At 39.3% G+C, this 27,871-nt stretch overlaps 2 protein-coding genes across 5 annotated transcripts in view; one reads left to right on the top strand and one right to left on the bottom strand.

Annotated features, from left to right (window-relative positions):
- Nucleotides 1–27,871, bottom strand: part of LOC134535936 (trypsin-like) — a 99,742-nt gene that overhangs the window by 57,126 nt on the left and 14,745 nt on the right. For all 3 annotated transcript variants that reach the window (XM_063375338.1, XM_063375339.1, XM_063375337.1), the window contains one exon: nt 11,659–11,796. In XM_063375338.1, the coding sequence (XP_063231408.1) occupies nt 11,659–11,746 (88 nt within the window). In that variant the 5' untranslated portion in view covers nt 11,747–11,796. The remainder of the gene's footprint in view (nt 1–11,658; nt 11,797–27,871) is intronic.
- On the top strand, nt 9,334–27,521 carry LOC134535935 (DNA polymerase lambda-like). 2 transcript variants are annotated; one of them, XM_063375335.1, is made up of 6 exons: nt 9,334–10,133; nt 13,294–13,488; nt 15,810–15,989; nt 17,969–18,355; nt 18,972–19,133; nt 24,213–27,521. In XM_063375335.1, the coding sequence occupies exons 1-4, from the start codon at nt 9,684–9,686 to the stop codon at nt 18,353–18,355; spliced, it is 1,212 nt and encodes a 403-aa protein (XP_063231405.1). In that variant the 5' UTR covers nt 9,334–9,683; the 3' UTR covers nt 18,972–19,133; nt 24,213–27,521. The 2 variants fall into 2 exon arrangements, with proteins under 2 accessions (XP_063231405.1, XP_063231406.1); XM_063375336.1 differs by having other exon boundaries at nt 9,367–10,133; nt 13,321–13,488.

Genomic DNA, 27,871 nt, shown 5'->3' with positions numbered 1-27,871 from the left:
TTCTTTTTGTTTCGACATTCTAACTATTTGTCCTGAAACTTTTACTAATTTTCTCTTATGTGTATAATCCTATTTATTCTTTATAAACACCTGACATTATATACATAAGAGTGGCGCCCATAATTAAAAATAATACAGACGTTGCAGTGGAGCGACCGATCAGCTGATCGATATAGAGCTAGGTGCAGAGCTATGCGATTGGCATAGAGCTAGCTGCAGCCATACCAAAAAAACAACATAACACAATATGTCATATTTTATATTTATGTATGTTTCTTCATCTGTTTTTACACAACTGTGTTAGATTGAGACACTACATATACTTTCTGTATTTACAGAAAGTGACAACCCAAGTGGAGATTAAGTAAAGACCACCACACACACATAGTACAGCATGCTAGAAATTTCTCGAATATTATAAAAACTTAAATCTACAGAACACTCTATCTGTTATACGATTGTAAAAATTCGCATACACCATGCAACAAAAATGTTTTGAATGTTTTCTATTTAGGTAAGTATTGTACTGGGTTGATTGTTTAACATCCTTCAAAAATAACATACCCATTTTGTCCCATAGGCTAAGCATTAAACAAATATATTCGCCCCTTGAGCTAAGGGTTGCAATCATCAAAAAATCGTTTTCAATAAAATATTTGGGTAATATTAAGGAAATTTATAAACTGCTGAAAAGATTTTATACTATGCTTACAAAGTGTAATTACATTATTCTTCCATAACCATATTTTTTCACTCCTTGTAATAAAGTTTTGCCTATGAACAATTGTTTTAAAATAAATTTTAGATAATAAGAAATTTTAAAAAATTCGAAAACATATTATTTTTTATGTCTTTTAAGGAGTTAATTTTTCTCCTTGCGGGAATAAATGGTTGATAAGAATTGTTTCGGAGAAAAGAAAGCGTATAATAAATGAAAGGATGTGATAGTAGTATACATGATAAGAAAATTATATGACTTTTTTTCTGTATTTGAAACCCATTTTTTTTAACCCCTTGGAGTAACTGTTGACCTTACAAAAACTGTTTTAAATAATATTTAGAATGTTAACATTTGAAGTGAACATGGTAAGTAAATTATGACTTTTTTTTTTACTTCAACTACTGGATTCTTTGTTATCCTTGGCATTGATAGTTAGTTGTATCGAGAAAAAAAAATTTCAGATAAAAGTTTTAGATAATATTTAGACGGACTGCAATAAGTGTTAACGGTTTTGGTTATAGGTATACATAATAAACACTGTGAAATGTGCAAGGACCAAAAGCGCGCAAGACAGTAGAGGCCAGTACAGTTATTCGTCCAGAACTGCCTGAGGCCATAAAGTGCTGTGTAATCAATTTTTAGTTAATAAAACTGCATAAATAGCACCATTTTCCACCTTGAAATACAAATTTTCCCGGGGGAGGACCCCCGGACCCCCCGCTTCAATAGAGGGGATCGATGATTCTTTATAAAAAGGTATATTGCCCCCCTTTGTAAATTTAGTTGTTGCGCCCTTGGTTCCATGTGTTCCCCACGAGTGAGACAACGCCGCCATTTAGCCACACTATAACAGAACAATGACTCCAACCTCTCGCGCCACTGTAGACCCAACGACACCACCCCTCGGCCAGACTCACGCTGCTGTCGCCGAGGTGGTGCTCCTACGGCACTGCAGGCACCACAGCAGCCCCCCCCCCCCCTCGACCCATCTCACCGAGATGGTACGCTTTGCACCGCTGCAGGCACCACGAAGCCACCCTCAGCCCAACCTCCACTGCTTTCATCGAGGTGGCACACACTAGTGCCCCTGCAGGTGCAACTATTCTGCTTTCTGGCTTGACTGCAGCTGCAGTTACTGGGGCAGCACGCACTTACACAATGGGAAACATCCCAGGGGCTCCATCCGGCGATTGTGCCCCCGAGTGCGCACCGTGGTACAGCCTTCTAGCAGAGTGCGAGTCCTACCAGCTGCAGCCACCAGAGGCCTACCATGAGGGTGTAAGCACCCTACGGGCTAAGATCAAGCTTCTTCAATGGTGGCGTTTGACATCGTACCTCCTGCAGCAGTAAACCCTTTTCACTACCCTACCAGTACTATTCCCCTGTTGGAGTAATGCACCCTCTAACCAGACCACACGAGTCAGAAAAGCCATAGTTTTAATAAACAAAAAACTAATAAGTGCAACGTGTTCGCCATAATTCATCTTTTAAATCATTATGTTATTCCATACTGTTTGTGTTTCCTAAGTTTCAAAAATAAAGGGAGTGGTCATTTCAAGAAACAGATGATCTCCATTTTTGTCTCATGTTACATTGAAAATTAACTACTATATTTTTAGGCCTTCAGCCACCTAATTTGTCATTAGAATTTTCATTCAAGGTATTTGTGAAGTGTTTGGTTTTTACAATTCATGTAAAATTAGTTTTAGTTCTTTTATGCTGAGAGGTGGCGCTGTCTCCCACCACATTTTTTTTTACTCATGCCTCCGCCTCCTCCCAGCAGTCTTCAGTCTTTGTCAGGCCGTGGTCCAGGGTGGATGTGTCGTATCCACGGGGAGCCATCACAATTTCATTGATCACAGTACTTCTGGTAATTATAACTTATTAACTGTAACATATTTGCTGATTCCCCCAATACATCCTCGGACCGTTTATGGTGCAGAGCATGACACGCCCACCATTAGCTTCACCCACTGTGTGGTCCTTTCACCATGTGGCTTCGAGGTTACAGCACTGGCCGAATCCAGAACTGTGCGTAAATCGGCCACCCATTCGTCCGCTGGCTTTTCAAGTAATATTGTTTCAGCCAATTTAATATAGATTCTCGATGTCCACTGCAGATCGAGAGCAACGTGTTTCAACCACTCTTGTTTCTTAGAAAATACTACCAAGATGACTAAGCATAGCATGCCACTATTAAATTAGTTGTGTTCGACATTTCGTTCTTTCAAGAGCTATTGTAGTTTGCCCATACAAACTGTAAACCTGTAAACCATGTCACATGAGAATAAAACCACTTTTTTTCCAAATGCTTATATCATTCAAAGACATTTTTCAGCTTAAACTGCGATGTGAGTGTGTCGTGTGTGTTGGGCTTATAATTAAAACTCAGCCTCCGAGCCTAGTGGGCCATGCTGGGGCCGACGACCCACGAGACATCATCGGTTAGCCGCAAGAGCTAGCCTGGCGCCCTCCCAGAGCAAAGTCAAGCCTCATTCACGGCCACAACTAAGCACACCATAGGTCTTGGACACAAGACTGCAGGTGATGACACGCTGCATAATATTTATACAAAATTATGATACGAGTTTGAGCTAATTAAGGAAAAATTATTAGCTGAAAAAGGGTGTCTTTTTAAGTGGCAAGAAATTTTTAAATACTAAAGAAACACGAATATATAAAATTTGTTGTTAATATTTGTGTTTTTGTAGTACTTTCTCCCACTAGAAATAGTGTTGTCAATTCCATTACACAATATTTTTCCCTGTATAAAAATCTTTACTTTTTTTCATATAAGTCATAGAAATTTTCATTTTTTGGGTGTAATTTTACAACTAATTTTTAATTTTTTTTATGTATTTATACACATAACTTCCATGTACATCAACTAAAAGGAAAGAGATGTAAATAATGAAAAATTTAACACATTTTCATGAGAAATGCTCCTTCCGTCGTTGTGATTGGTCTCCTACCTGTGATATCAACACTAAAAGCAACTTTGCCACACTTCCATAGAGACTTTTTGTCAACCCGACAATTTTAATTCCGATAGTTACTATAGCAGTTTCAATAATTCGCATTTAGCTGTCTATCGGAATGAAACTAGAAGCTCATTGCGCTAGCAGAATTATTCCGACAGCATCAAGAATAAGCCCTCTGATCCAATCAAAACATTTTTTGCAATATTTAGTGTGAAAAACGAATTATGTTATACAGAAACTATGTAATAGTACTTATCACAGCACACAACAAATATGTATCCAATTTATACACAGCGAAAATTTCCATATTTTTCATGCACAGTAGGTAAAATGTTAAGTAACGAAAAATTGCTAATATAACTTATGTAAATGTTTAAGAAAATGAATTGCCAATCACAATAAATAAACCTACGACTCGGTAGTAGGCCTACTATCACGTCGCGTATTTTAATCTGAATATACATCACATAATATAACGAGGTGAAGAAGTTATTGCTGGTTTTAAATGTACCTAACTTAATATAACTAGCTCTCTGCACAACAAAAGACCCCCCATTTTCAACAAATGGAATTCCTAAGAACAACAAACTCTCGACCTGTATCGGATTGGCGATTCCACCAGCAAGGGAGTTTTGTAACATCATTCCGATACTTAATTTAGCTAGCAAGTGTTCAAGAATAGGGTTCGGCAAATCTCTGTTGGAATCAAGTCATTCCACTAGAGTAATTATTCCGGCAGCATTAAGAATAGGCCTGAGAATTCCACTCATTCTATCGACGTACATATGTAACCTCATTTAGGATACGCGCATCTTCACAAACTACGGATTTTAGAGATCCCCAATTGTGGTTGCGGAGCGTTATTAGGTGACATTAACCATATTTTACTCGAGTGTCTCCAAATGGTGGATCGGGAAACATTTCTCAAGAGGTTACGAGATTTGCAATTGCCTCTCCCACTCAAATTTCCGGAAATATTGATAGACGCTCCTAATATAATTTTTCACATGATTGCCAACTTCCTCACCCGTAATAATGTCTCTTTGTAACTATATACATAGTGCCGGAAATTAGGCATTTCGACACTTTTTTTTAATTTGTTATTATATTTTAAATTATTTTTGGAAATTTTATTTTTTCAATTTATCTGGTTACTAAAGGGGTGATTTACTCTTTGTTAGGCTGGTGTACTATACGTACTTAAACTTTGTGCCAGTGGACTGAAGCACCTTTCTCAGGGGCCAATCTGATATTTTGCTAGTCTAATGTGGACGTGGGCAGCCCGGTTGAAATTTCTCTCGCCTGCAGTCACGTCCCGGGTTTGTAATATTAATTCCCTGCATGACCAAAATTGCATAGAGCAGCTTCTAGCCTGCAAGCTGCTACTTCTTAGAGGCCTGCTGAGAGTAGCGAGTCTCGTCACGAACGAGTCTCCAGTGGACCTCCGTTCCCAGCTTAGTGGCGTTTTATGTCCACCCTCCCCTCTCTCTCCCCCCCCCCCCCTTAGTTCTGAGAAATTATGCTAAGAGCAGTGACCTGACGTGAACCTCGCCAAGACGATGGCCTACTCCAAGGACATTCTCCCTTTCCCTACAGAGACCTCCACGACATCTAGCGGCAGAAAAAGCAACTTCGGCCCTCGTGGCCAGCGAGCTGAGACTACGCCAGTGACACCTGGCGGCGGTTCAGTTCACCGCCTCCGTTAGTTCCCCTTGAGGCCGCCAGAGCGCACCACCACTCCTTAAGGCCCTATGCTTCCTCCTCGCGGCCTGTAATAGTCGATTGTAGGTTGCTTTCTGTTCCTGCCGGTAGAGACCACAGGAGTCGCCCTTTGGCGCAAAAAAAAACTGAAGTCGTGGCGGCGACCACGTCGGGCACCTCCGAATATGTTCGGTCCAAAGCCGAACCTTCCCCCTCCTTCTCCCTAGGGCCCTAGCGCCCGTTTTAATAAGGAGCTTTGTCCGCAATCGCCGCACTCAGTACTCTGACTTCGGCTACTTACCACGTCATCTCGGCGTCCTCTGGGTTAAGAGGCTTTTCGCGGGAACTGCGAATTCGTGTGCATAAGAGATGTAGTCAGTTGCCTTAAGGGATGTGATCCCAGTTGTACAGTAGCCAGTCAGTAGTAGTAATTAGTACAAGTCATGTTTTTATTTAAAGTTGACGTCCCTCGGCTTCTGGTCCCTATTTCCCTGTTTACTAGAAATGTCTGTTATGCCCGTACTGCTCTCGTCGGAGAGGTGTGGGTCCAGGTCGACGTGGCCGGGACCAGGAAATGCGGGACCTGGAGGGATGGTGAGGTAGAATGACAGGTAGATCGAAAGGACCACTCGATGTTAATCGTCCCACGAGCTCTTTTATTGCGTTCCGAGAGCTTGCCGCGGCCTGACGGATACGTCGCGGGGTGCGCGCCCTTCTCACGAAGACCCGGACTCCCGAAGACCGTCTCGTACGGCCTACTCGTCACGACGCGTACCGGCAGTTCTCCCACGTAACAAAGTTCCTGACAATCAACTGCTTCGCAAAGACACGTGACGCGTGCGCGACCCTTACGTACTGACTCGTAACGTCGGCGATGGTTCAGCAATGAGTAACTATATTCCTCACAGAGACACGTGATGCATGCGCGGTTCTTTTGTACTGACTCGTAATGTCGAGGAAAGTTCAGCGGTGCGTAACTATGCTTACGCGTCCTATAATGACCGACTCGTGACGTAACTCGTAACTCGTAACTCGGACACCCAATCGCGTGGGCGGCACGACGTAGGCAGCGTGGCTGCTGCGAATGCTCGTACTGTGGCGGTGTCGCCGTACCGTGAGCTCGATATACCCGTCTCGCGATCAGCGCGGAGCGGAGCGCACGTCCGCCGCTGCTCGAGTCCTGAGTTCAACTGCCCTTCCCCGCTCGTCCGCGGGCCGTCGCGCGCGGGCAGCGGGGGAGGGGAGGGGAAATCGGCCGGCGTGGGAGAGCGCCACGCCTCGCGACGCGGATGAGCGCCAGGCCGCGCTTACATATAGACACTGCGACACATTTACGAGAATTACAAGATTATTACACTGACGCCGACCGCCAATGCTCCTCTGTCGCATAGACCGCTATGCCTCATCAACGTCTCGTAAAAACGTGTGCACCGAACGCGCTCGTGCGCGCATCAAAGTGCAGTGCGTGCGACGAGGCGAACACCATGCAACGAGTGCTGCACCGGCGGAAGGATCCGGCCGGGTGTGGCATGTCCCTCTGCCGCACTACAACAAATTATTTTAATTATGTTTTCCACAGGTTTTATTAAACATTATTTTCCATTAATTAATAATTAAGTCTTTGCAAAATCATGTTTCATTGTGCGATTTGTCCCGAACCTGGCCGGTTCAGTTTCCCGCAAAATTCACACGTTTCCGCGGGAGGGCTGGCGGGGGAGGGGGTCGCGCGCGGCGACGGAGTCAGTGTCCTTCCGGGAGCTCGAGAGGCCGGCAGCCTGCGCGCAACGCGGAACCTTCAACCTTTGCATTCACCGACATGTAGTTTTTCAATAGTGTAGTTTCTCTTAAACCTTTTACGTACAGTTCCGCGGTCGGCCTACATTTACCATGAGGTACTTAACTTAATTCATCAGTGCTCCGAGATGAGTGTTCTACGTCATACGTAAGTACTGTGGGGAGATGATGTGGATTTACGTCGGCGCTTCACGCCCAACCTAGCCTACCGGCTACCTAGTTTTGGCCCGCACGGGGCAGCCAGCAGGCGACGCGTGCCATCAAACTTTATAACGAGTCAGTCCCTGGGACACACCTAGGCACCACGTAGAGTCGCCGGAGACACGGGCCTACGTGTTGCTAGCCCAGTTTAATTAGAGTTAGGTCATAGTGTAGTGTATTGTGCATCAGAAATCATGTGCCATATCAGAGTGTATTTTTTGTAACTATCGCATCACGTGTACAAGTCCGCCCCTCACGCGCATAACAATCGTGAGCCGCCACTGAGGAAGTGAGCTGCGCGTGTGACTAGTCGCGTCGGGCAAACAGTTACGGCCAGAACGGGCAGCACCATGTATTGGGCTGTGCTGTATTAAATTCACCAATTATCTTCAGAAGTTTTGTTATTATTCAGGCGCCCCGAGCGGCCATAACAGCTCGGGGGGCCCTACTGCGTTGACCCCTACCTCTAGCCACAAGGCCGAACCTTCCCTGAGATCTCGAACTGAACAAAAATCACGTCTAAATAATCGGAGGTAGTGGGGACGGCGTCAACACGATAGTTAATACATTACAGTTACATTATTTACACACTTAAAAAGTCACGGTCATTTGGGAAGAAAATATATACACACAGAAACATTTACACATTAACACTGGCTCACTGGCGTGCTAGGGCGTACGCGGGTGCGTCCCTGGCCGATGCACAACACTGGGGGTTCACTGGGGGGAAAACAGACCCCCTCAGGTCCGCGTCGGTGGCCAGGTACGGCCTCTGTAACTGGGAGGGTACGACGACTGTCGTCAAAGTTTATTAATTTTTTTATTTTCCTAAAAATTTGGTTTCTTTCGCGTCATCCGTGATTTCTCGGTGCGCGCCATCCTGATGTCGGCGCGAGACATCTCGTGAGCCCTGAATCTACACCCTGTTTGGTGAGTAATCCGGCCTTTTTTCTCCTCCCCGAATTCCCGTTTGTTGGCCTTTCGCGCCGACTGTGTATGACTGTCTGGAAGCAGGTCTAATTCGTTTTGAATTTGACTTGTGTTTCAGACAGGGTCCAAGTGCTGGGGAGACAAATTGCTCCCCGCATATTCTTTGGGACCTCGAGCTACCTACGAGTCCCCTTAAGAAGAGAGTTTATCCCACCCCGACGTCATACTTGAAGACCCGAGTGATATGAGCAATATATTTTCTACTTGCATATAATTAACTAAATTAATTAAATACATACCAGCGAACAGTGCCTTAAGAACTTAATCGACGATGAATTTGTAAAATTCATGAGACTGTGACCTATGTAATCATCGAAAGAAGCTAAGAGGGTGGAATATTTCAATTTTTGTTCTGTGACTATGTTTAATTGAGATAATATAAATGGTTTTAAATAATTTCGGGGCGCCCCCATATTTTTGGTTACTTGCTAAGATCTTGATTGTGATATCGAAATAATGCGAAAACAAAACCTCTTCATAATAAATCAGGGAAACCTATAGACCAAACTACTTATGTAGTGTATTTATTTATCATATACCTTCTTCTATATAACGATCCACGAACTCCCAAGTTGCTTGTGTGCAGGGAGTATGAAATTTGTCTTGTTCACCGCCTCGTGCCCCCTCCGGTAAATAACTTTAATTTTCTTAATATTTTGCCCAGCAGTTTTCAAGGATTTTTTATTAAATTGAAATAATATAATTTTAGGGCACGAGGGGCGTTACAACATCAAGATCCTCGCCTTCGGTTTATTGAAATACTAACATTTACAGCATCCTTTATTCATAGATCTCAAGATCGCATTTCCTGAGTTTGAATCTTGCAATTTTATTATTACGTATTTTCATTCTCAAACTTTGGTCGTTGGCGTCCCGCTGGAGACCAGCAAAATAAAAAATAAAAATGTTGTTAGCATAGAGGTAGGTCAAGAAGGCAAGTATTTGTATTTTTTACTAATCTCTACATAGAAGTTGCCTTTCTATTGTTATCTACGCCTAAGTTCAAAATGGCCACGTAAACAAGGACACATGTTGAAGAATAATATTGACACACTTTGTTTATCACCAAATGCAGTATTTATCCTAAATCTCCTGGCAGTTACATGATTTTTATGTCATGGTGTACACGTTAACAGCATCAGGTTGCTAGCAGAAATATTTATGTTTTACACAATCGGTATGTTTTTTTTTTTTTTTTTTGTTTTTTTAAGTATGTATTGACTGGTATGAGTTGCTGGTTACCGTTTGTCAGTCCAATTTTGAATGTTAACGATTTGGAGTAGCAGAAAACTGAAATGGCCAACTCTTCTTGCAGTCTTTTTTGTGGCATAACCGTACATATTTTGCCTTCAGGTATCGGTTCAAAGCGACTGACTCTCTTAGAAAACTTAGTTAAGTCGCATGGGGGCCAGATTGCACCCAAGATAACTGATGGTATTACATATGTGTTAGTTGAAGAAAAGGCATTTTCAGAGCCAAACATGTACGAGAAAATTCTTGATAAGGCTTCAGATGGAAATGACTCAAATGCTAAGGTTGTTAGTGTAGCATGGCTTAGTGAATGCCTGAAGAGAAATGAAAAGGTCAATGTTGAAAGGTTCGAGCTTCTGAAAAATGATTCATCTGAAATGACTCCATCAAACAAACGTTCAAGTGAATTAGAAATAATTCAAAATTTGGAAAGCATTTCATCGCATGTTGTGGAGAATTCACTACCAAAAAAACTAAAGCCTGGTAATACTGAGGTGAGTTAGTTTGCATTTAAATTTCCTAGTTTGGGAGTTTTTTTTTGCAAAATTTTACCATTTGATGATGTCACCAACATGGCAGCACTGATGTCATTACTACCCATATTTTCTTATGAGAAGCACAAGAATATAGGGGCTTTAGGCAGGCAAAATTCACATGTTTGTTTTGCACAAATATGTTTCCATATACATCTAACTTTCAGATACCGTATTATATACTACAGCTCTACCTATTGTATACACAATAAAGTTTATATATATATGGTACTTTAGTCTATACTACACTCTCACCTGGTTTAGAATATGTTTTACCTGAGAATATAATCTGTAATCATATATTATTTTCTCAAGAAAAGTGTGTGCTAAACAAGCATACAAATCTTTCCTGTCTAAAAACACCCTTTCTCTTGCTTGTACAGTAAGAATGTATAGATCATACTTCAGCACTGCCTTGTTGATTTTATTAATATAGTTACGATATTGCAATGTAAACTTATAAAACATTTTTTAATGTAACAGAACTAACTTTTCGCTTTGTTTCTATTTCAACAAGTTAAGAAACCAACCATACATACAAAAACAATATGTGTTTACCTTGCCTAATTAATTTTGTGATTCAGCTAACATAAGAAAACAAATATTTTACATAAAGTTGTGAATTAAAAACACAACAAACACCCTTCTCACCCAACCAGCAAACAAAGTGCACACAAAACCCTACTATCAAATCAATAAAACCTTTTAAATCCAGAAGAAGAAAAAAAACACCATTCTGACTTTGTGGCCATAATCATCTACTAAGAATAATACTGTTGTGTGTGTGTGTGTGTCTCTATATAAATATATATATATATATATATTTTTTTTTTTTTTCACATGAAATAAACATTGAAGATAGCCGGTATCAACATGTCAAAACCTCCTCTGCAACCAACAGAGTTCAAAGTGGCTCCAGCTCACACATAAACAAAGATGGTCAAGAGAAACGTTGATCGATAACACCTATCACCTCTGTTCTGTTACAGAGAAAGGTTGGGCAATTATGTGTGTGTTAACTAAGCAAACAAAAGGGAATATTATTAAATGTCAACAGTTAAAAAGAATAATTGGAGTATTTATTCAGAATAAATTAACAATAAATCCAAACGACATACAGCAGGTTGACTCCAATAGTGTACACAAGAAAGTGCAATTCTCTGGTGAATATAATCCGTTAGCAAAAGGAGCAAATACAATTAAGTTGTGAAAGTGTAAGTAAAAGAAAGCAATGGTTTAATCAAGGACTACTGGAGGCATTATGTTTAAGCCACAAAAATAGGCAGGGCAATTACGAACGTATACACTTTATCATTCACGTTGATATTGGATATTGGAGTTGTTTTGATTACAGATATATATATACACACACACACATATATGTGTGTGTGTGCATGTGCGCGCGTATCTAATATCAAATATATATTACGACTAAAGGAATGCCCAGACATGTCAGAAATTGTAAGCATGGTGTGACAAGACTCACCCGGGGCTTGCAGCTTTGAGCCCTGCATCTGTAGGTAGCAAGTCGCTAGTGAGTTGACGTCTGAGAAACGAGTGACGCCCACCTTCATAAAGGAGGTACATTACTAAATGAGTAATGGGTTCAAGTCCTCTTGAAAGACTAGAAAAGGAGAGTACAGTCTTTAGTATTTGGCCATGTATCTCTGTGGCAGTTAAGGAAATAGTTTAATCTTGAATTTTAATTGTATAATTCAAATTTGGTTCAGAAAAATTCAGAAACCAAACTTTGATAACAATGTTAAACAAACTGTAATCATTTCTTTGAAGAATTATTTAACTTTGTGTGCTGTGTAGTAACTAAGGCGAATGCCATTCAACAATTCACCTATTAATCTTCTGTATTCATTATAAGAAATTAGTTAGTTAAACAGAATTGAGTGTATTTGTAGACAAGAGGGTATATATTGGCATAAAATATATTTATCCCAAACGTTTTTTGAGAGCATATCAAGGTGATCAGGTCTCAGGTGTGAGTCCTGTCCATAAAAGCAATTGCACGATTCACGTAAAATGATGCAATTTCATTTCCTTGTTTTTGTTGCTTAGGAAGGTGATAATGATAGTAAATTTATGATTAGGATCTGTTGTATCTCTCATCAGATTGCCTGTTTTTCCCATATCCCTGTTGTACTGAAAATAGCACCTCAACATAATGTTTGTTGAAATGTGTTTCAATAGTGTTATGAGGATTCTAGAGGTGTGGTAACGAAGCAGGCCAGTCAGCACGATGCACTACCAGCGCAGCGAGGGGTCCAGGGGAGGCCCCACCTCCCGAACAGGTAGCGCCCGTCCCTCTACAGTAATCTGATTATGAGCGACGCCAATCTCACCTCTCTCCCTGCCTCTCTAGTGTGCATCACGTTCCTAGATCCTCGCTTTCGTGAAGTGGCTTAACTAGGAAGCCATTGTTCTCGGAGCTTAAGTCGGGGATTTTGATGACGCGACAATTTCGGAGGCCTAAGAGACCTGTCTAGGACTGGACTTGGCAGGTATTTAAGTCGGAGGACGTCCTGCAGCGAGTAGTGTGAGAGTGACAGAGGCTGGATCCTCGGTGTGACTTGTGAGAACAGTGAAGTGAAGGGGGTGAGTGACCCCTTGGGGAGCAATAGCGGCGGCGGGCGGCGAACTTGGTGTGCGAAGATTGGTGCATTGGGGACAGAAGCTTCCGGGTGTTGTATGTGCAGTGGATGAGTGAGTGCTGCGAGGCAGTGTGTTGAGACAAGGGTGCGCTGTAAGAAACGAGCAGTAGAGAGAGCCACTATCAAGCCAAGCTCCAGTGGGAAGAGTAAATTGTGGACTAATGAATAAGTGGTTAATTGTCGAACAGACAATCAAATTTCTATAACTTAATAGTGTAAATATTAGGAAATAAATAAAAATGGATTTAACTAATAAAGCTATCCTTTACAGACTATTTTTCCCACTCATAACAAAAGTAATTTGTGAAGTAGTATATATTTGGTATCTCGCCGAGTACGCATTGAGACAGGTAAAAAACTGTGAGAGAAAACATTGGCTGAAGTAAGATTGAGGGAACCCTATTAACACAATAGTTATTTGTCTCTTTGTTAATTTTTTAATGACTGTGTGTGTCCAGGTGTTACAGAAGTTTGTGTGCTCCCAGCCCTCCAACCAGCGCAGAGAGGGAGCTCCTTGCAACACGCAGATAGTGGCTGAACTCCAGAAACTGGCAGATGCTTTTAGAAACAGGCGCGATCAGTGGCGAGCCCTCGGCTACGAGAAAGCAATCAGCGCAATTAAGGCCCACAACAAGCCAATCACAAGCTTTGAGGTGAAAAACTACTGTTCACACAAAATAATTAGTAAGAGTGTTGTAACTTGGTGTACACGGGTGACTAAAGTCTCAAAACTAAATGACTGGTCACAAAAGTCACAAAACTGTTGAAGGACTGTTCATGAAAATCAGAAGGAAAAAAAAACCTTGAAAAGAACAGTAATGGTGCTGGATCTCACTAAAGTTTATTTTTCAGCAGCCTTTTACTAACTCTCTTTTTTTTTTACTGACACTTTACTTTTTCACTTAAATTTTGAGGTGCACATTAATTATTATAAATAGTTGGGCTCTGTCAACTTAAATCAAGTAGAAATTATCTCAGACCAGTTTTTTTTAGTTTTCTATCAAGAAAATTGGGAGATATCATGTATTATGCTTATTATATATTAAAAAATGACCCTGCAGTGTAAAATGTCATTAAAACACCCATTTTTTTTGTAAAGACTATTTTTAAGAGAATTATTTTTCGTTTCTTCATCACAGGTCAAATATTGTATTTAATTTATTGTACGGAATAATGTGGCTTTAAAAATTTTGTTGTTTAGAATTTAATAATAATTCATATTGTCTGGGCCTCGAATTAGTTTCAAAAGTAATACCTGGCCCTCGAAAAAGTGAACTTGGCCATATTTGCTTTACAGAACGTAATCTAGATAAATAAAATTGTAAATGTTAGTTCATTCAAAATCTTAAATTTCCAAAGATCTTCACAGTTTTCTTTGAAATGACACAATGTCGCATTCAAATATGCGCTGGTTTTATATACCTAAGTCACACCTGTGACAGGTAAATAGATAGATAAAAATATAGATAAGTAAATATGTATGTATATGTGTTTGTGTATGAATGTTTATGTGTTCATCTTCTGTTTTGAAAAGATAAAGCTATAGTTAGGAAGATATAGATAGAGATATGCATATAAAGAGAGACAGAGCGAGGGATATACATAGAAAAATATAGATACGTAGATAGATTTAGACATAGATAGAAATACAGAGAGAGAGATAACCTATAGAGACATGTTTATGTTTATATAGAAACTAGCTGCAATCCCCGGCGTCGCCCGGGCTGAACACAGGGTGATATATTGTCCGCGAGTTAAAGCCAAATGGGTAGCGCCATATGACAGTGTGGTGGGCATAGGCAAAATGACACGCAATATACTGTTCGTATGTCTATGACATATGATTTTCTGTTTACCCGTGGCGATCGGTTGAACGGTCCACTTGGTGTATTAACTTGCTTTTTGGTGTTATTTCGGTTATATCGCAATTCACCATATAATTTTGTCCCTACCAATGAGTCAACACCACAAATTTTTCAATCAACCAAACTAAAAACCAAAATTGAGATCTAAAGCAGGGTTTTACACTCTTTACTCCAGCCAATTCCACGACTCCTCTTTGTCCCATATGTATTATCTTCCTGACCCATTATCATCACTTATCTGGCAAACATTACTTATCAAAAAACAAATCAACACCATGTGAACAATTCTGCCTGTTAGAAAATGAAAACTAATAAACTTTATATATATCGCAGAGGCTACCGCCCCCTCACCCCTCATGACCGCCCACCACATCATACCTGCACGTGCAATACTTAATTCTTATTTGGCTACAACACTAATACTTACATTTTAAATATCGCGATATCTTTTGAATGAAACGTCCGAATTGAATAATTCAAAAAGTTCTAAAAAGGTATTGAATTTGTCTTGAATATGCAGTAATTTATTTTGATAAGGATTAATACCAAGGTACACAATAAATAGTTTTTGAAGCGACAGCATTTTAATTATTTAAAAAAATAAAAGAAAACACTAATTGTGAGATAACTACAATAGTTAGACATATGGTTACGCGATATTTTTTGAAGACAATTATATGTTCTGCAAAGTGGTAGTACATTGTTTTGTTCTATAATCAATAGGTTTCGCAGCGCACGCCGTGTAAGGATTTTTTCGGGTCATTTATTTACACCTTGGGTTACCTTATTGGACTTTTAGTAAGGATCCCTATGATAATATAATATAGCCAATAGCCTTCCTCGATAAATGTACTATCCAACACTGAAAGAATTTTTCAAATCGGACCAGTGGTTCCTGAGATTAGCGCGTTCAAACAAACTCTTCAGCTTTATAATATTAGTATAGATATAGTGAGATTTATAGAGTGATTTACCGTATATAGAGAGATAGAGAGAGATGCTTTGTATATGTGTACCTACTTCAAACAAATTTTAAAAAAAATTGAAAGAGGCGTAGCAATGCATGCCGGGCATTAGCCAGCCACTCCGACAGAGAAACGGCTGTGCAGGAGGCCAGAGCGCTGCCCGGCGTGGGCGCGAAGATGGCGGCCAAGGTGGTGGAGGTGCTGGAGTGCGGGAGCCTGCGGAAAGTGAAGGAGATCTGCGAGGACAACAAGTCCAAGGCCCTGGCGTTGTTCACCGAGGTGTGGGGCGTCGGGCCAGCCACGGCCGACAGTTGGTACCAGCGGGTACGTGCGCGTGTCTGGGGTCGCCTGATGCCACAGGACACTTGCGTTTGTGCTGGAATCGTAATGGCGCGATGAGACAGACTCAAGTATTTATATAACCAGTCACATTCCATAGTCATGATGCCAGCATGACATAAATGGCAGATACAACAGAATTACCGATTCATAATAATTTCAATTTTCATCATGTCGCAGGCGCTACGTAACTGAAATGAGCACATTAAAATTTGTTTTTGAAAAATGGTTAGATTGGGCAGTTGTCTTCGGTCTGTGTTCTGTGATCTTTATAGTTAATTGCTTTAAATGAAATTGTGTTTTTTTTTTTAAGGTTTAGTTTTCTAAATGTATTTGCGAAATCCATGAAATGTGTTCACGCACAGTAATTTTTACAGTTGATTATTAATTTAGAATTAAACAAATATGTCTGTTGAAAAAGAGCTTAGAGCATTGATGACTGTTGTATTTTTGGCCCACAGTAAATTTCTGTTTATTAACAAATTTTCTCAATGTGCTTAGAAATGTAGACTTATTAACAGGAAAATTTTATTAATTATTACTATTATTTTATTAATTATTATGTATTTATAGGTCCAGTGCTAAATTTTTAAAATTTATTATGCAGGTAAGTTTATTAAGTGGGATTTTCGTAAAAGGAATTTACTGTATGTAATGCAAGCGTCGAACCTGTTTACGATATGGAAACGTAGGGACGCGATTATGAGTGCGGGGGTCATTGAAAATCTGTAAATCGGTTTAATAAAACATCGATTTAGAGTAAACATTTTCGGTAACCATAGCACTTTGATAAATCGGGGTTCTACTGTACAATATAAATTTTGCAATTAATTCATTCATTCTGTACAATTGGAATCAACATATAAATATTGTACTTTTTTCATTTAATTTGATCTAATGTAATCTTGCACTCAAAATAATAAGAAAGGTTACAATAAGCATTTATAGTAGTGAAAATTTCCCTTATTCAAAGGTGTAACAGTAATATTCTACTTTTTTTTTATAAAAACCAAAATTTGTTTTTTCTAAAGAGTGCATTGGAAATCACAAGTGTTGATCAGATCAAGTTATGTAAAGTTTAATGGTGCAAACCTTTATTTGAAATAAATAAGTTTATTTGCCCAATGCTTAAAGTTTATTGTATAAATTATAGTACATATTGCATGATTACTTGTAATTATGTACCTGCATTTTTTAATTACCAAGGCTTTTGGTTTTTGAATAGCTAAATAATTTTTTTCTACTTGCTTGTCATTATAAAAAGGAATCTTATTTGTAATTGACTATTACTGTCCTGAATTTGAGAATTAATCTGTTAAGACTTACTGAACTTGACTTAATTTTCTTTATTACAAAAGTGAAATAATACTTTTAATAAAACTTAGTTTTTTTGGTGTTTTTTTTTTTTTTTTTTACCAGAGAATATGTTAATTTTCAATAAAGTATACATAGTTAATAATTCAGCTTGCATGACATGCCAAATAAGTATGCAAAATAAAAAAAAAGTACAAAAAATATTTTATCATGTAATCAACACGCAATATTACAAGAAGCAGCATAGTGTGTCTATGATTTAGAATGTATTAGTAATTAAATTAATGTAATTAAAGAAACTAGATAACATTGCAGCTAATATTTTTGTCTCTTTTATGTTTTATTCAGAAGTTTGTACTTCATTTGGTGAAGTGTTTATGTGATAATAATAATATATATTAGTGTTGCCCCTTTGCGCTCTTTTGTCAAGCTAGGTTTTCCATCTTTAGATCCAGTTCCATTGATCCAATAATTTTTGAGCCTGGCTCTCCAAACCCTTGAACTTGATTCAAGGGATTGGAGAGAAAGACAAGAAATTATTAAGAATGTCAAACTTGGCTCAAGATAGGAATTGAAAAGTTTAAAATGTTTTGTCCAGAAATGACAAATCTGTATATTTTTTCGTTTGTAACTTCATCAACATTCCGCAGGGGTTCCGCTCACTGGATGACCTGCGGACGAAGGCAAACCTGACCAGGCAGCAGAAGATAGGCCTGAAACTGTTCGAGGACCTGCGGGAAAGGATACCTCGGGAGGAGGTGGAGCGGATCGGCTCCGTCGTGCGTGACGCGGCTCTGGGCCTGGACCCGGGGCTGGAGGTGGTGCTTTGCGGCTCGTACCGGAGGAGCAAGGCCACGTGTGGGGACGTCGACGTCCTCATCGCGATTCCCGACGGCCGTCCGCGGGACGTCCTTCCCCAGCTCCTCGGCGACCTCAAGAGAACCGGCTTCATCACCGACGACCTGGTCAGCTTGGAGGTCAGCGGCAACCAGAAGAAGTACCTAGGCGTTTGTCGCCTCCCAGGAGCTGGTCAGTAGGTGAGATACTACCACATAGCTCATAGCGCATACAGCCAATCTGACTAGATTTTTAATCGACAACTGAAAGTGCTGTAGTGAGCACCTGCTTTTCACTGTCCGTAAAACCTAGTTGCTTGTAGGGTTAGTAACATGGAAGGTGAAACCTAAAACTATTCTTACTTCCAGACATTGTCTTGACCCACTTCATAACCCTACATCATAGTTTCGTAGAAGGATCCCATAAATTACTGAGTCTCTGACATTAACTTAATGTTATTACATTTTTATGTGGTTTTGTTTTTAATAGTTTTTCATTTAAAACCCTAATGTTTTGGAGGATATAGTCATTATTCAGCAAATATATATGGAATTTACAATTCGAATAGGTAAGTTCGATTTTTGTAATTTTTATTTATTTATAAAGTATTAGTATAATCTATAAAAACTTGACTTTGTGACATCTACTAAAAATTGTGAAATAATTTCTACTTTATAGTGTTTAAGTTATGATTAAAATACAAAAAAGTTTGTTTTTTCTTGTGGGGATAATGGTGGGATGGCAAAGTAACTGTGTTTCAAGCAGTAACTTGCAATGAGGTTGTGTTTGCTATTTTGGCACTGGACTGTGTTGCAGCATCGGAGGCTGGACATCTTCGTGGTTCCCCGTGCGGAGCTCGCCCCAGCCCTGATGCACTACACGGGCTCCGCCCTGTTCAACCGCTCCATCCGGCTGCTGGCGATCAAGAAAGGCATGAGCCTCTCGGAACACAGCCTCATGGCGGGAGTGGTCAGGCAGGTGGGCGCTGCGTTGGAAATGTTACCGGCGACCAAACACCTTTTTCATTTGTTCTATTTCCCGTATATAGGCTGACGTCGTGGGGAATCCGCGTAATTAATTAGTCATGTTACGAATCGTGGACATGGGCACCGCCACGTGGTTGGACACGTGGACTTGGCTCAATACTGTGTCCCTGGGTCGTGACGTCACCTGTGTGGGTGCTAGGCTCAATTCCCCGTAGACCGAGTTACAAGAGCCGTACATGAGCAAACACATTTATACCAGTATACTTTACATAATGAGTGGCAAAAGATGCCAACGGCAATTCAACTGGTTTAGGGGTAGACCAGGACACAGCATGGCCTGGTCTGGAAATTAAGTTACGTCATTCGATTTAAAATGTCCTTGAGGACTGAAATTATTAATGAAACAGTCTACCACCCGGCGGATGCTAAGAGATCAGTTGGAACAAAACGTTGAAGTCGACGAGGTGCGTAAGTTGCGTCCTACCCCAGGCAGCGGATGAGGGAGACTGGAGTTCGGCCAGGGTGTCATGGCGGCAGGAAGCAGTTCAACTACCGTTATGCTATTCATAATTACGTGCAGAAACAAACCAGCACAAGTAAACCCCTTTGAGCTCCGAATGATTACTATTAAGTAGGAAGTATTAAAAATATTTACTTATAATAGTAATTATTTATTTGGTTCAAAAATAAACTCCCTGCATAAGGGTGCATTCAGAAGTGTTTGAGCATTGCCCTACTCTGTCATACTTTGAGCTGAAAGAAAACAAGACACTGAAGGGATTAAAAATTATAAGTAAAATTACAAATTACGTAAATTAAAATATTGTATTAGGGGGCGGACAAACACACGCATGCACATGCACACACTTGCTGGCGGGAAGTATGAATAGAGGGTGCTGGTGGGGATGAGAGGGGGTCTGAAGTGGGCGAGGCACATCAGGCTTAGAGAGGGCGCTGTCCTGGTCGACCTCAAGGCCATTAAAGTATTTCCTCTTTATGTTTAAAGGCCATTAAGTACATATTGCCTGTTTGTATGTGTGTACAGTTTCCCCTCAAAGGTATGCCTTAATTTGTTTCAGAATAATAGTGTGCTAATCAGAACAGTGGTAATTTAATAAAATTTTTCCATGACAGTGTATGTTAAAATAATTTGTTTTCCAACTATTGAAGTGTGTGTGTTTTGTACCATTTAAGTCAAGAAACTGCTTTTGTTAAGGATTTACAGTATCAATAATTAGGAATTGTCTGATAAAATTCTCTAATACCATCAAATCCTTAATATTTGAAGGATTTAGTATTCAAAGAAAAAGATTTGAAGAAAAATATTAATGGAAATAATGTAAGTTAAAAAATTCAACGCTGATAACTAGGGACAGGTACTTTTCGCAATCGCGAATCACTGTCATTATTTCACGAATTTGGCCCTTTTTTTTACGAAAATAACTTCTAAAGTTTACAAGGTTGATTTCCTTCTTCATGCCTATCCTGTTACCATTCCCCAGGATATTGTACTTTTAATGTGTAGTTATGTAAATAAAATTATGTATTGATTCTGGACCTTTATTTGTGGGTAAAAAAACTAATGAAACAGAGGAATATTTTAATACCATTGTAGATAGTTGATTTGGATTATTACATTTGAAGTACCTACACTCTTTGTTTTGGATTTAAGAAAATTAGAATTTGACTCATTACTATTGATGATAAATCTTAATACATTTGAAGTACATTTATGTAAGTAAACATTATAATTTTATTTTGAAAATAAACATCCTAAAATAAAATTTTAAAAAACTTATAGGCCTTGGGCATAAAATTTATTTACAAGGTAGGTACCAAGAACATATCTGAGATACAAAATAATTATACTTTTAGAAGCTCTCTTTTAATGTTCAAATAACATTAAAGAAGCATAAATTTTATGTTTTCTGTTACAATGATTATGTAATTAAATTACTAGTTGTAATTCAGACTTAGTTTTTCACTAAATGCATGTAGGGGCAATGTAAATTTGCCCTGAAAGCTTCTGACTAGTGTTGTGCGAGATCTCGAACCTCGAGAAAAATTTCGAGAAATATTGCATTCTCGAACAGCGAGCGAGAAAAATAATAATCTCGAAAAAAAAAAAAAAAGAGAATTTTTTTTTTTGGTACTGGTAACAACTCAATTTGATATGGAAACTAAATTTGACATTGATAGTTGTATTTTTATATGTTGAACATTGCACACACACTGCCATTATTTTAGTTTAAATGTTTTAAAAATACCAAACGCGTCTGCCTGTTTGGACGAAAAATGATTTGGCGGAACACAAAGCAAACATGATGCAATCATTAAGAGATATTAGACTAGCCGATAGCTTTGAATATATATACTGTATAGAAGTCGCCAGCCCAGGTTAAAACTTCTAATACGGTTTTGAGGTAGTTGGTTAATTCACCGCCGCAATCGCCACCATCTCTAGGGCATCGACTTGTGGTGGTCCCTAGCGGACAAGTGCCGAACTCTTCAAACACCCCTTCCCCCTCCTGTTGAACGAACTTGAGCTGCAGTGAATGATTGATGGGGGGTGCGGGGAATGACAGCGGGCGACAGGGCTGCGCTCTAACGTGTAAATAACAACTAAGACGATACAGGGCGTTACGGCAGCGCACTGCAGCGGTGAAGTTCCCAAGCTGCTCATCTTACGCTTTTGAAAAATGTAGAGTAAATCCTATCCACTCGCGACTTCTATACAGTATATATATTCAAAGCCGATAGTCAACAATCCAAAACCTTTATCAATAACCGAAACTGTGAATAAACACTGTCTTATGAAATTCCAATTTATCCTGAAAGAAAAACTGCTGTATTTAATTTTTAAATTACGTAAGCGTAATACATAATAAAATACGTTCGAACCTAACCTACAAAATTGGTTTTGTTTACATACACATTATTACGGTAAAGTTATTAAAAGCATTACCTTTAATTTAGTCATAATATTTTATTCGGTAATGTTTAATAGCATACTGAAATGTTGAATATTACGGCAAAATACAAAATTTACTTTTTAACGAACAAAAGGGAATGGTGGTCATGCTGCCAGACCGAGTCTGCTTCACTGTTCCGTTTCTTATTTCAGTGCCATTAAAAGACTGCGCAAGTCATGTGATTATTAAATGGACTGGAATGTAAAGGAATGGATTGAAAACGCAGAACAATTCACGCCCTTGTATTACGTAAAATTACGTGAATGTGTGTGTTCAAACCCGTTGAAAAGGCAGAATAAATAGTATGTTTATCCCATTTCCTTTTCCACCTTTGTTTCACTCAGTCGTAAGACGTCACGAGTAATGAATCCCGCCAAAGCCCCCCTAGTATAAATTTCTTTGTTTTCATTACAGTACCAGTGTTTCCCGTTTACGCGAGCTACTCTGCGGGTATGATAAATAATGTGACGCTTGTAAAATGTTATTAGGAATATGAGAATAATTTCCTAATACTGCTTTATCTCTTTCTTAACTGCGGCGTAACCAAGGGGGAAAAAAAAGTGTTGCGGGAATATAACAGTTTAACAGAAGTAAACTTTGTTGTCAAATTAAACTTTGATTTTACGGTAAAATGTAAGATGTGGACATATCAGTGTGGCAGTATTACACAAAAAGTGGCGATAAGTCAACGGAACCACAATTAACATGTTAGCTACTAGACTTTTACCTAAGTAAGTGAATGTTTATTTATAATTTAGTGTAGGCTTACATAATGTGTGGTATATGTCAGTTGTGCACAGGCAACTAAATTGACATTCTATATGAGAAACAACAGTTTTATCTACAGAGCAATATATTTTGAAAGTGATATCTACAGTAAATCTTGATTATTTAAAAAATTCTCATTCTCGTCTCGTTTCTCGCGAGAAAAATATTTTCTTTCTCGAAAATTTCTCGAGGCCTAAATCTCATTCTCGCACAACCCTACTTCTGACCTTTCTCAGCAGAGCTGCTTAGTGCTGATTTGTGGGACAGTGTAATGCCAACATGTAAAATTATTTCTGCATTATATAATTCAGTGTACCATTTTAATTGGGCACAAGTATATGGCCAATGAAGGAAAGGCTATTTAAGGAAAATGTAAGGTATCTTTTATTCATCAATTGATTAATTTGTTAAATGGTTTTTAGTGTCATTTCCATTGTGCTCTTTTGGAAATTATAAATATTCACATGGATTAAATTTAAAAAAAAGGGGGGGCTGCTTTGAATCTATGACTGTACTACTTCAAATCATGGCCTAATTCATTTGTATTGTTACTACAAAACCATGCTAAACAAATGGTAATAGCCACATAGGTAAAACTAGGTTTCGTTAGTGAAGAATACACTATCCAGCTACGCAAATCCATGGTCGTCAACAAATGACCGAAACCATGTTGAGTAAGCTATGCGTTTGATTTTATCAGGACCCTTAAGTTCCTGAACACAGCAAACATATGCACGAAGGAGTATTTTTTCTTCATTGCTTGTTGAGAACTTCCATACAAAATGCTTGCTTCAGCTGACAGTCTCCGCAGGTGTTTTGCAGGTCACCACAACATTGTTTTCATCAAACCAGCCAGATTAGCCTCCGTCAAAATTGCCGGTACCCCTGAACTCTTATCTGCAACAACTGTCTGATTTATTGTAAACGGTTTATTAATCTCGTTACCATCGCATCATTAGGAACTACGGTATCCGGATACCGCTGATGAAACTCCTCTGCCACACGTGCATGTGAACGAGTGACGAAATAATGTTCAATAGGGAACATTTGCTGCTCTTGGGGAAAACACCATGTCTGCCAGGCAAGAAACAAAGGCACACTGCAGATGTCAATTTGACTAAAGTGTGATAAATACGCTTACCGTAACATCTAGCAGTGGATTCTACAGCTCAACACAACTTACGACACCACATATTACACCCTTAACGCCCATGTGCACAACTTTCCGATCACTCGCTTCTGGTGCTGTCTTTCTATGAGAGCGCAGCAGAAAGTTTTGGGTTTTGATCTCAGCTTCAAGCTAACGTAGTGGTTGGTAATCTTTTCTGCAGGGCCATGCAATCCTGAACGATGGCCACCCTCTGCCCACCCCGACTGAAGAGAGTATATTCCGACACCTAGAGCTGGAGTACAGGCCACCTGAGGAGAGAGACCATTAAACAAGTGTCGCTTGCCTCACGTGTCACTGCTGGCATTGAGAGTACAGTAAGGATGCTGTAGGTACTATGTGAAATTGTGTCCTGCACAGTACTACCAAATACAGTGCTACAGTACTCATATGTTAAAGACTCTTTCTCACACGCAGTGTTGGTTATTGTATTTTCTTGTCAGCACCATCACAGGAATTCTTCTCCTTTAAATTTATCACGATAGTGCTGTTGCATTTTATTTTCTGTCACACTTTTCTTGATAGATATTTGCTGCATTTTATCCAAGAGCTGTGTAACATCACGCAGTTGTTCATAACTGTGATACTTGTGTGACCTTTTAGAGCTTGAAAATAAATACATAACATTTAGTAAACATCCACAACAAATGCGAGAGAGCTATTGGAATAAATTTACAGATAAATCTCTCAATTAACTGACGTGACAAGAAAATTAAAATGACCGATTTGATGTGTGATACAGAGCCTTTAGGCTATATTAACATGTTTTTAAAATAAAATATATAACCTTTTTTATATATATAACTATTCATATGAAATTGGTTTTGTAATTGTGTAATGGCTTTAAGAGAGATGTGTTTTTATTCTTGTGATTTGTGAAAGTTTGTTAGCTGTTTTAGCACTGAACTAGTCAAATATTTGTGCAGTACTCATTTTAACTTAAAATAATGTTTGGAACCTATGTTGTTAGTAACACCAACCACATATTTTGAAATGTGATGAATATTATTTTTATCTACATAATTTTGTTTGTTACATCATGCACAAAGAAGACAATTTGTATCCACTGTTGAATAAAGTTTTAATAATGATTCTATGTTAATGAGGTGTGTTTGTGTAGGTCATTGATGTTTACTGATGACAATATGTGTGTTTCACACTCTTGACAACAATTGCTAACAAACTGTTTCGAAGTCAAGACAGTTATATCATAGGCAAGCCTTTCCTCTCATAATACTATAAATCAGCGATGGCCAACTTCACTTTTTTCGTTCGAGGGTCAGATGTCATTCTTGAACCTAATTCTAAGGCCAGCCACATATTAACATGACATGCATTACAAAAATTGTTTAACGCCATATTATTCTCTTTCAATAACAAATAAATGCAAACGTAACCTATCATGATTCAAGGGGCAGCTTCAAGGCTGAGCTAGAAGGACAACCGCCCAGCTCAATACTACACCGACCCACTTGTAAAGTAAAATGTTCATCATTAAATTGTAAAATCCTGTTCATTACATTATGTAAATATCATATATATATATTTTGATTTTAATAATGTTAGATTCATCTTTATTGTTATTAATTTTTGTACTTACAATATATAAATTTACCTAAACCATCATTAAAAATTTAGGCTCATGGTTGGCTTAAAAGTGTTAATTTAAAGAGGGTTTTTTTTCTGGGATCTATTTTTTCCGGGGGCTTTCATAACCACCAAAAAGGGGAGGTGAGCCTTTCGTGAAGCCACTCTCCCAAAAATTAGGGCCACCTCTGCATGAAGTAAATAAAAGTAATTCTCTTAAAAATAATTTTTTTAAAAATATGTAACAATCAAGAATTCTTATTAAAAAATACATAGGCATATTTAAAAATATTTTCTTTGTTATTTCCGTGAAGATATCAAAGCTTCATAACTGTATATGCTAACAACTTAAACATAATCATGCAAACAAAGACATCTTATACACAACGGTACCTAAACCTTTAAATATTTATTTGCTGGAAGATTCTGTAAGTGGGCTGTGTGAAACTGAAACTATGTCGCAGGCCACAAGATGGCTATCAGTAATCTCAGAGCAGGTTAGCACAGTGGTCCAGAGGTCCTGGGTTCGAATTCTAGTTCGTCCATCCTGAGGTAGTTCTTTAATACAGACCAAGCTCGATTCCTTTCCCCCCAGTACCCCAGCGCTGTCAAGTTTCGTGTTAATTATTGTCTTTAATTTTTTTTTATATCACAAGTGCATAGCTGCCAATCCTTATGATTTTCCTGTACAATGTATGATATTTGGCCCTATAGTACTATTGTTCAATCATGTATGTTTTTCTTTCAGAAATCATTACTTTTGGAGTGTGGTTCATTGGTTTGGATGTACCATAGTAAAAAATTGGGCACAATTTTTTCGTAAAATTTATGCTAATAAAGCAGGGTGCATGGCTTATTCAACATCTGATAACGTTGCATGGCAACGCCACATACCACAAGGTTCGTGTTTGACAAGGCTAATGTAATTTTACAGTCACATACATGTTAAAAAAATTGCTTGTAAAATTTGTAAAGCCACCTGTAATCAAAACAACACCAATATTTTGACGTCGACCCAAGTGTCTCCCCGGCTCCTTCAGGCCGTTATGCCTCGTCAATGCCCTCTCTTGCATTACTAGTGCAACCTAAGTGCAGTGTCTACAAACAGGGACGCACCCGCGTGCGCCCTGGAACGTCCAAAGGCAATCTTGTGTCTTGTAAATAATTTCTAATATCTTATACTTATTGTCACTATGTTCCGTTGTAAATATTCACGAGTGTCTACGTTTTGGTTAATACTTTGTAATGTTGTCATAGTTCTTAACTTGTGTTCACGTTTTTGGTATAATAATTTATAATGTCTTTTTCTTTTTAATAATTTGCATTTAGATATTTTTGTATATATTTTTAAGTGCTTATGCTGTGTCAGTAACATGTAGATCCGCAAGCCTGGCCCGCCGCGCGAGTCGCGTCTCCCACGCCCGCCCGTTTCCCCTTCCTCCCCTCCGCAGCCCGCGCGGGCGGGCGGCGGAGTGTCAGTTAGTTGCTTGCTGGCAGTCACACGGAGCGGACCTGCTTCGCTCTGCTCCGCGAGAAGTAGCACGGAGTCCGGGTCGCAGCATGGATGAAACGTCTGTCAACGGACGTGGTCGTCCAGGCTGTGACAGGATTTCCAGTGATAAATCTTGTTAACAAGATTGCGTCTTCGTCACTTCGCAATTCACTCCGCTCGAGATGCATGCTGTGCACGTCTGAACCTTCTTACTTTCTTAACCAGTTCGTTTCGTCACGGGACTGCCTCCGCAGTCACATCGAGTCGCATCCCAGTTGTTACGAGTGTTTTTCCGGGAGTCCGGGTCGCGGCGAGGGAGGACGCTCGTCCCGCAACGCGTCGGCCAGGCTGCGACAGGGCTTTTAACGGAATAAAGGAGCTCGTGAAAACGGACAGCAACATCTTCTCCTTGCTACCATCTACCATTCCTTCTACCTACGTAAATTTCCCTCCTGGTCCCAAGTTCCACGGTCCTGGCCACGTTGGCCTGAACTCCACTCTCTCTCCGACTGGAGCTACGCGGGCAAATCAGGGCGAGTCTCAGGGCAATTCGCAGCAGGAACTTAGGGACCACAGGCTGAGGGACGTCAATTTTATATTAAGTACAGAACTGCAACAAATCAGAAGATAGATGACTATCTTTTTGTGGGTTGTAATGCATCCAAACTAGTGGATTTACTAGAACCATCTGACAAAGCAAAGTTTTACGCATCAGTGAGAAGTTTTTTTTACATTGTCATGTG

Source organism: Bacillus rossius, chromosome 10 (assembly GCF_032445375.1).
Source record: "Bacillus rossius redtenbacheri isolate Brsri chromosome 10, Brsri_v3, whole genome shotgun sequence".
Classification (NCBI taxonomy): Eukaryota; Metazoa; Arthropoda; class Insecta; order Phasmatodea; family Bacillidae; genus Bacillus; species Bacillus rossius.
This window is presented reverse-complemented; position numbering and strand designations above follow the sequence as displayed.

Excerpts from the sequence above, each read along its gene's own strand:
- LOC134535935 (XM_063375335.1), top strand. The coding sequence starts at position 9,684 with ATGGCCAACTCTTCTTGCAGTCTTTTTTGTGGCATAACCGTACATATT. Across the intron at positions 13,489-15,809 it reads AGCCAATCACAAGCTTTGAG|GAGGCCAGAGCGCTGCCCGG; the intron begins GTGAAAAACTAC and ends ACGGCTGTGCAG. Across the intron at positions 15,990-17,968 it reads CCGACAGTTGGTACCAGCGG|GGGTTCCGCTCACTGGATGA; the intron begins GTACGTGCGCGT and ends AACATTCCGCAG.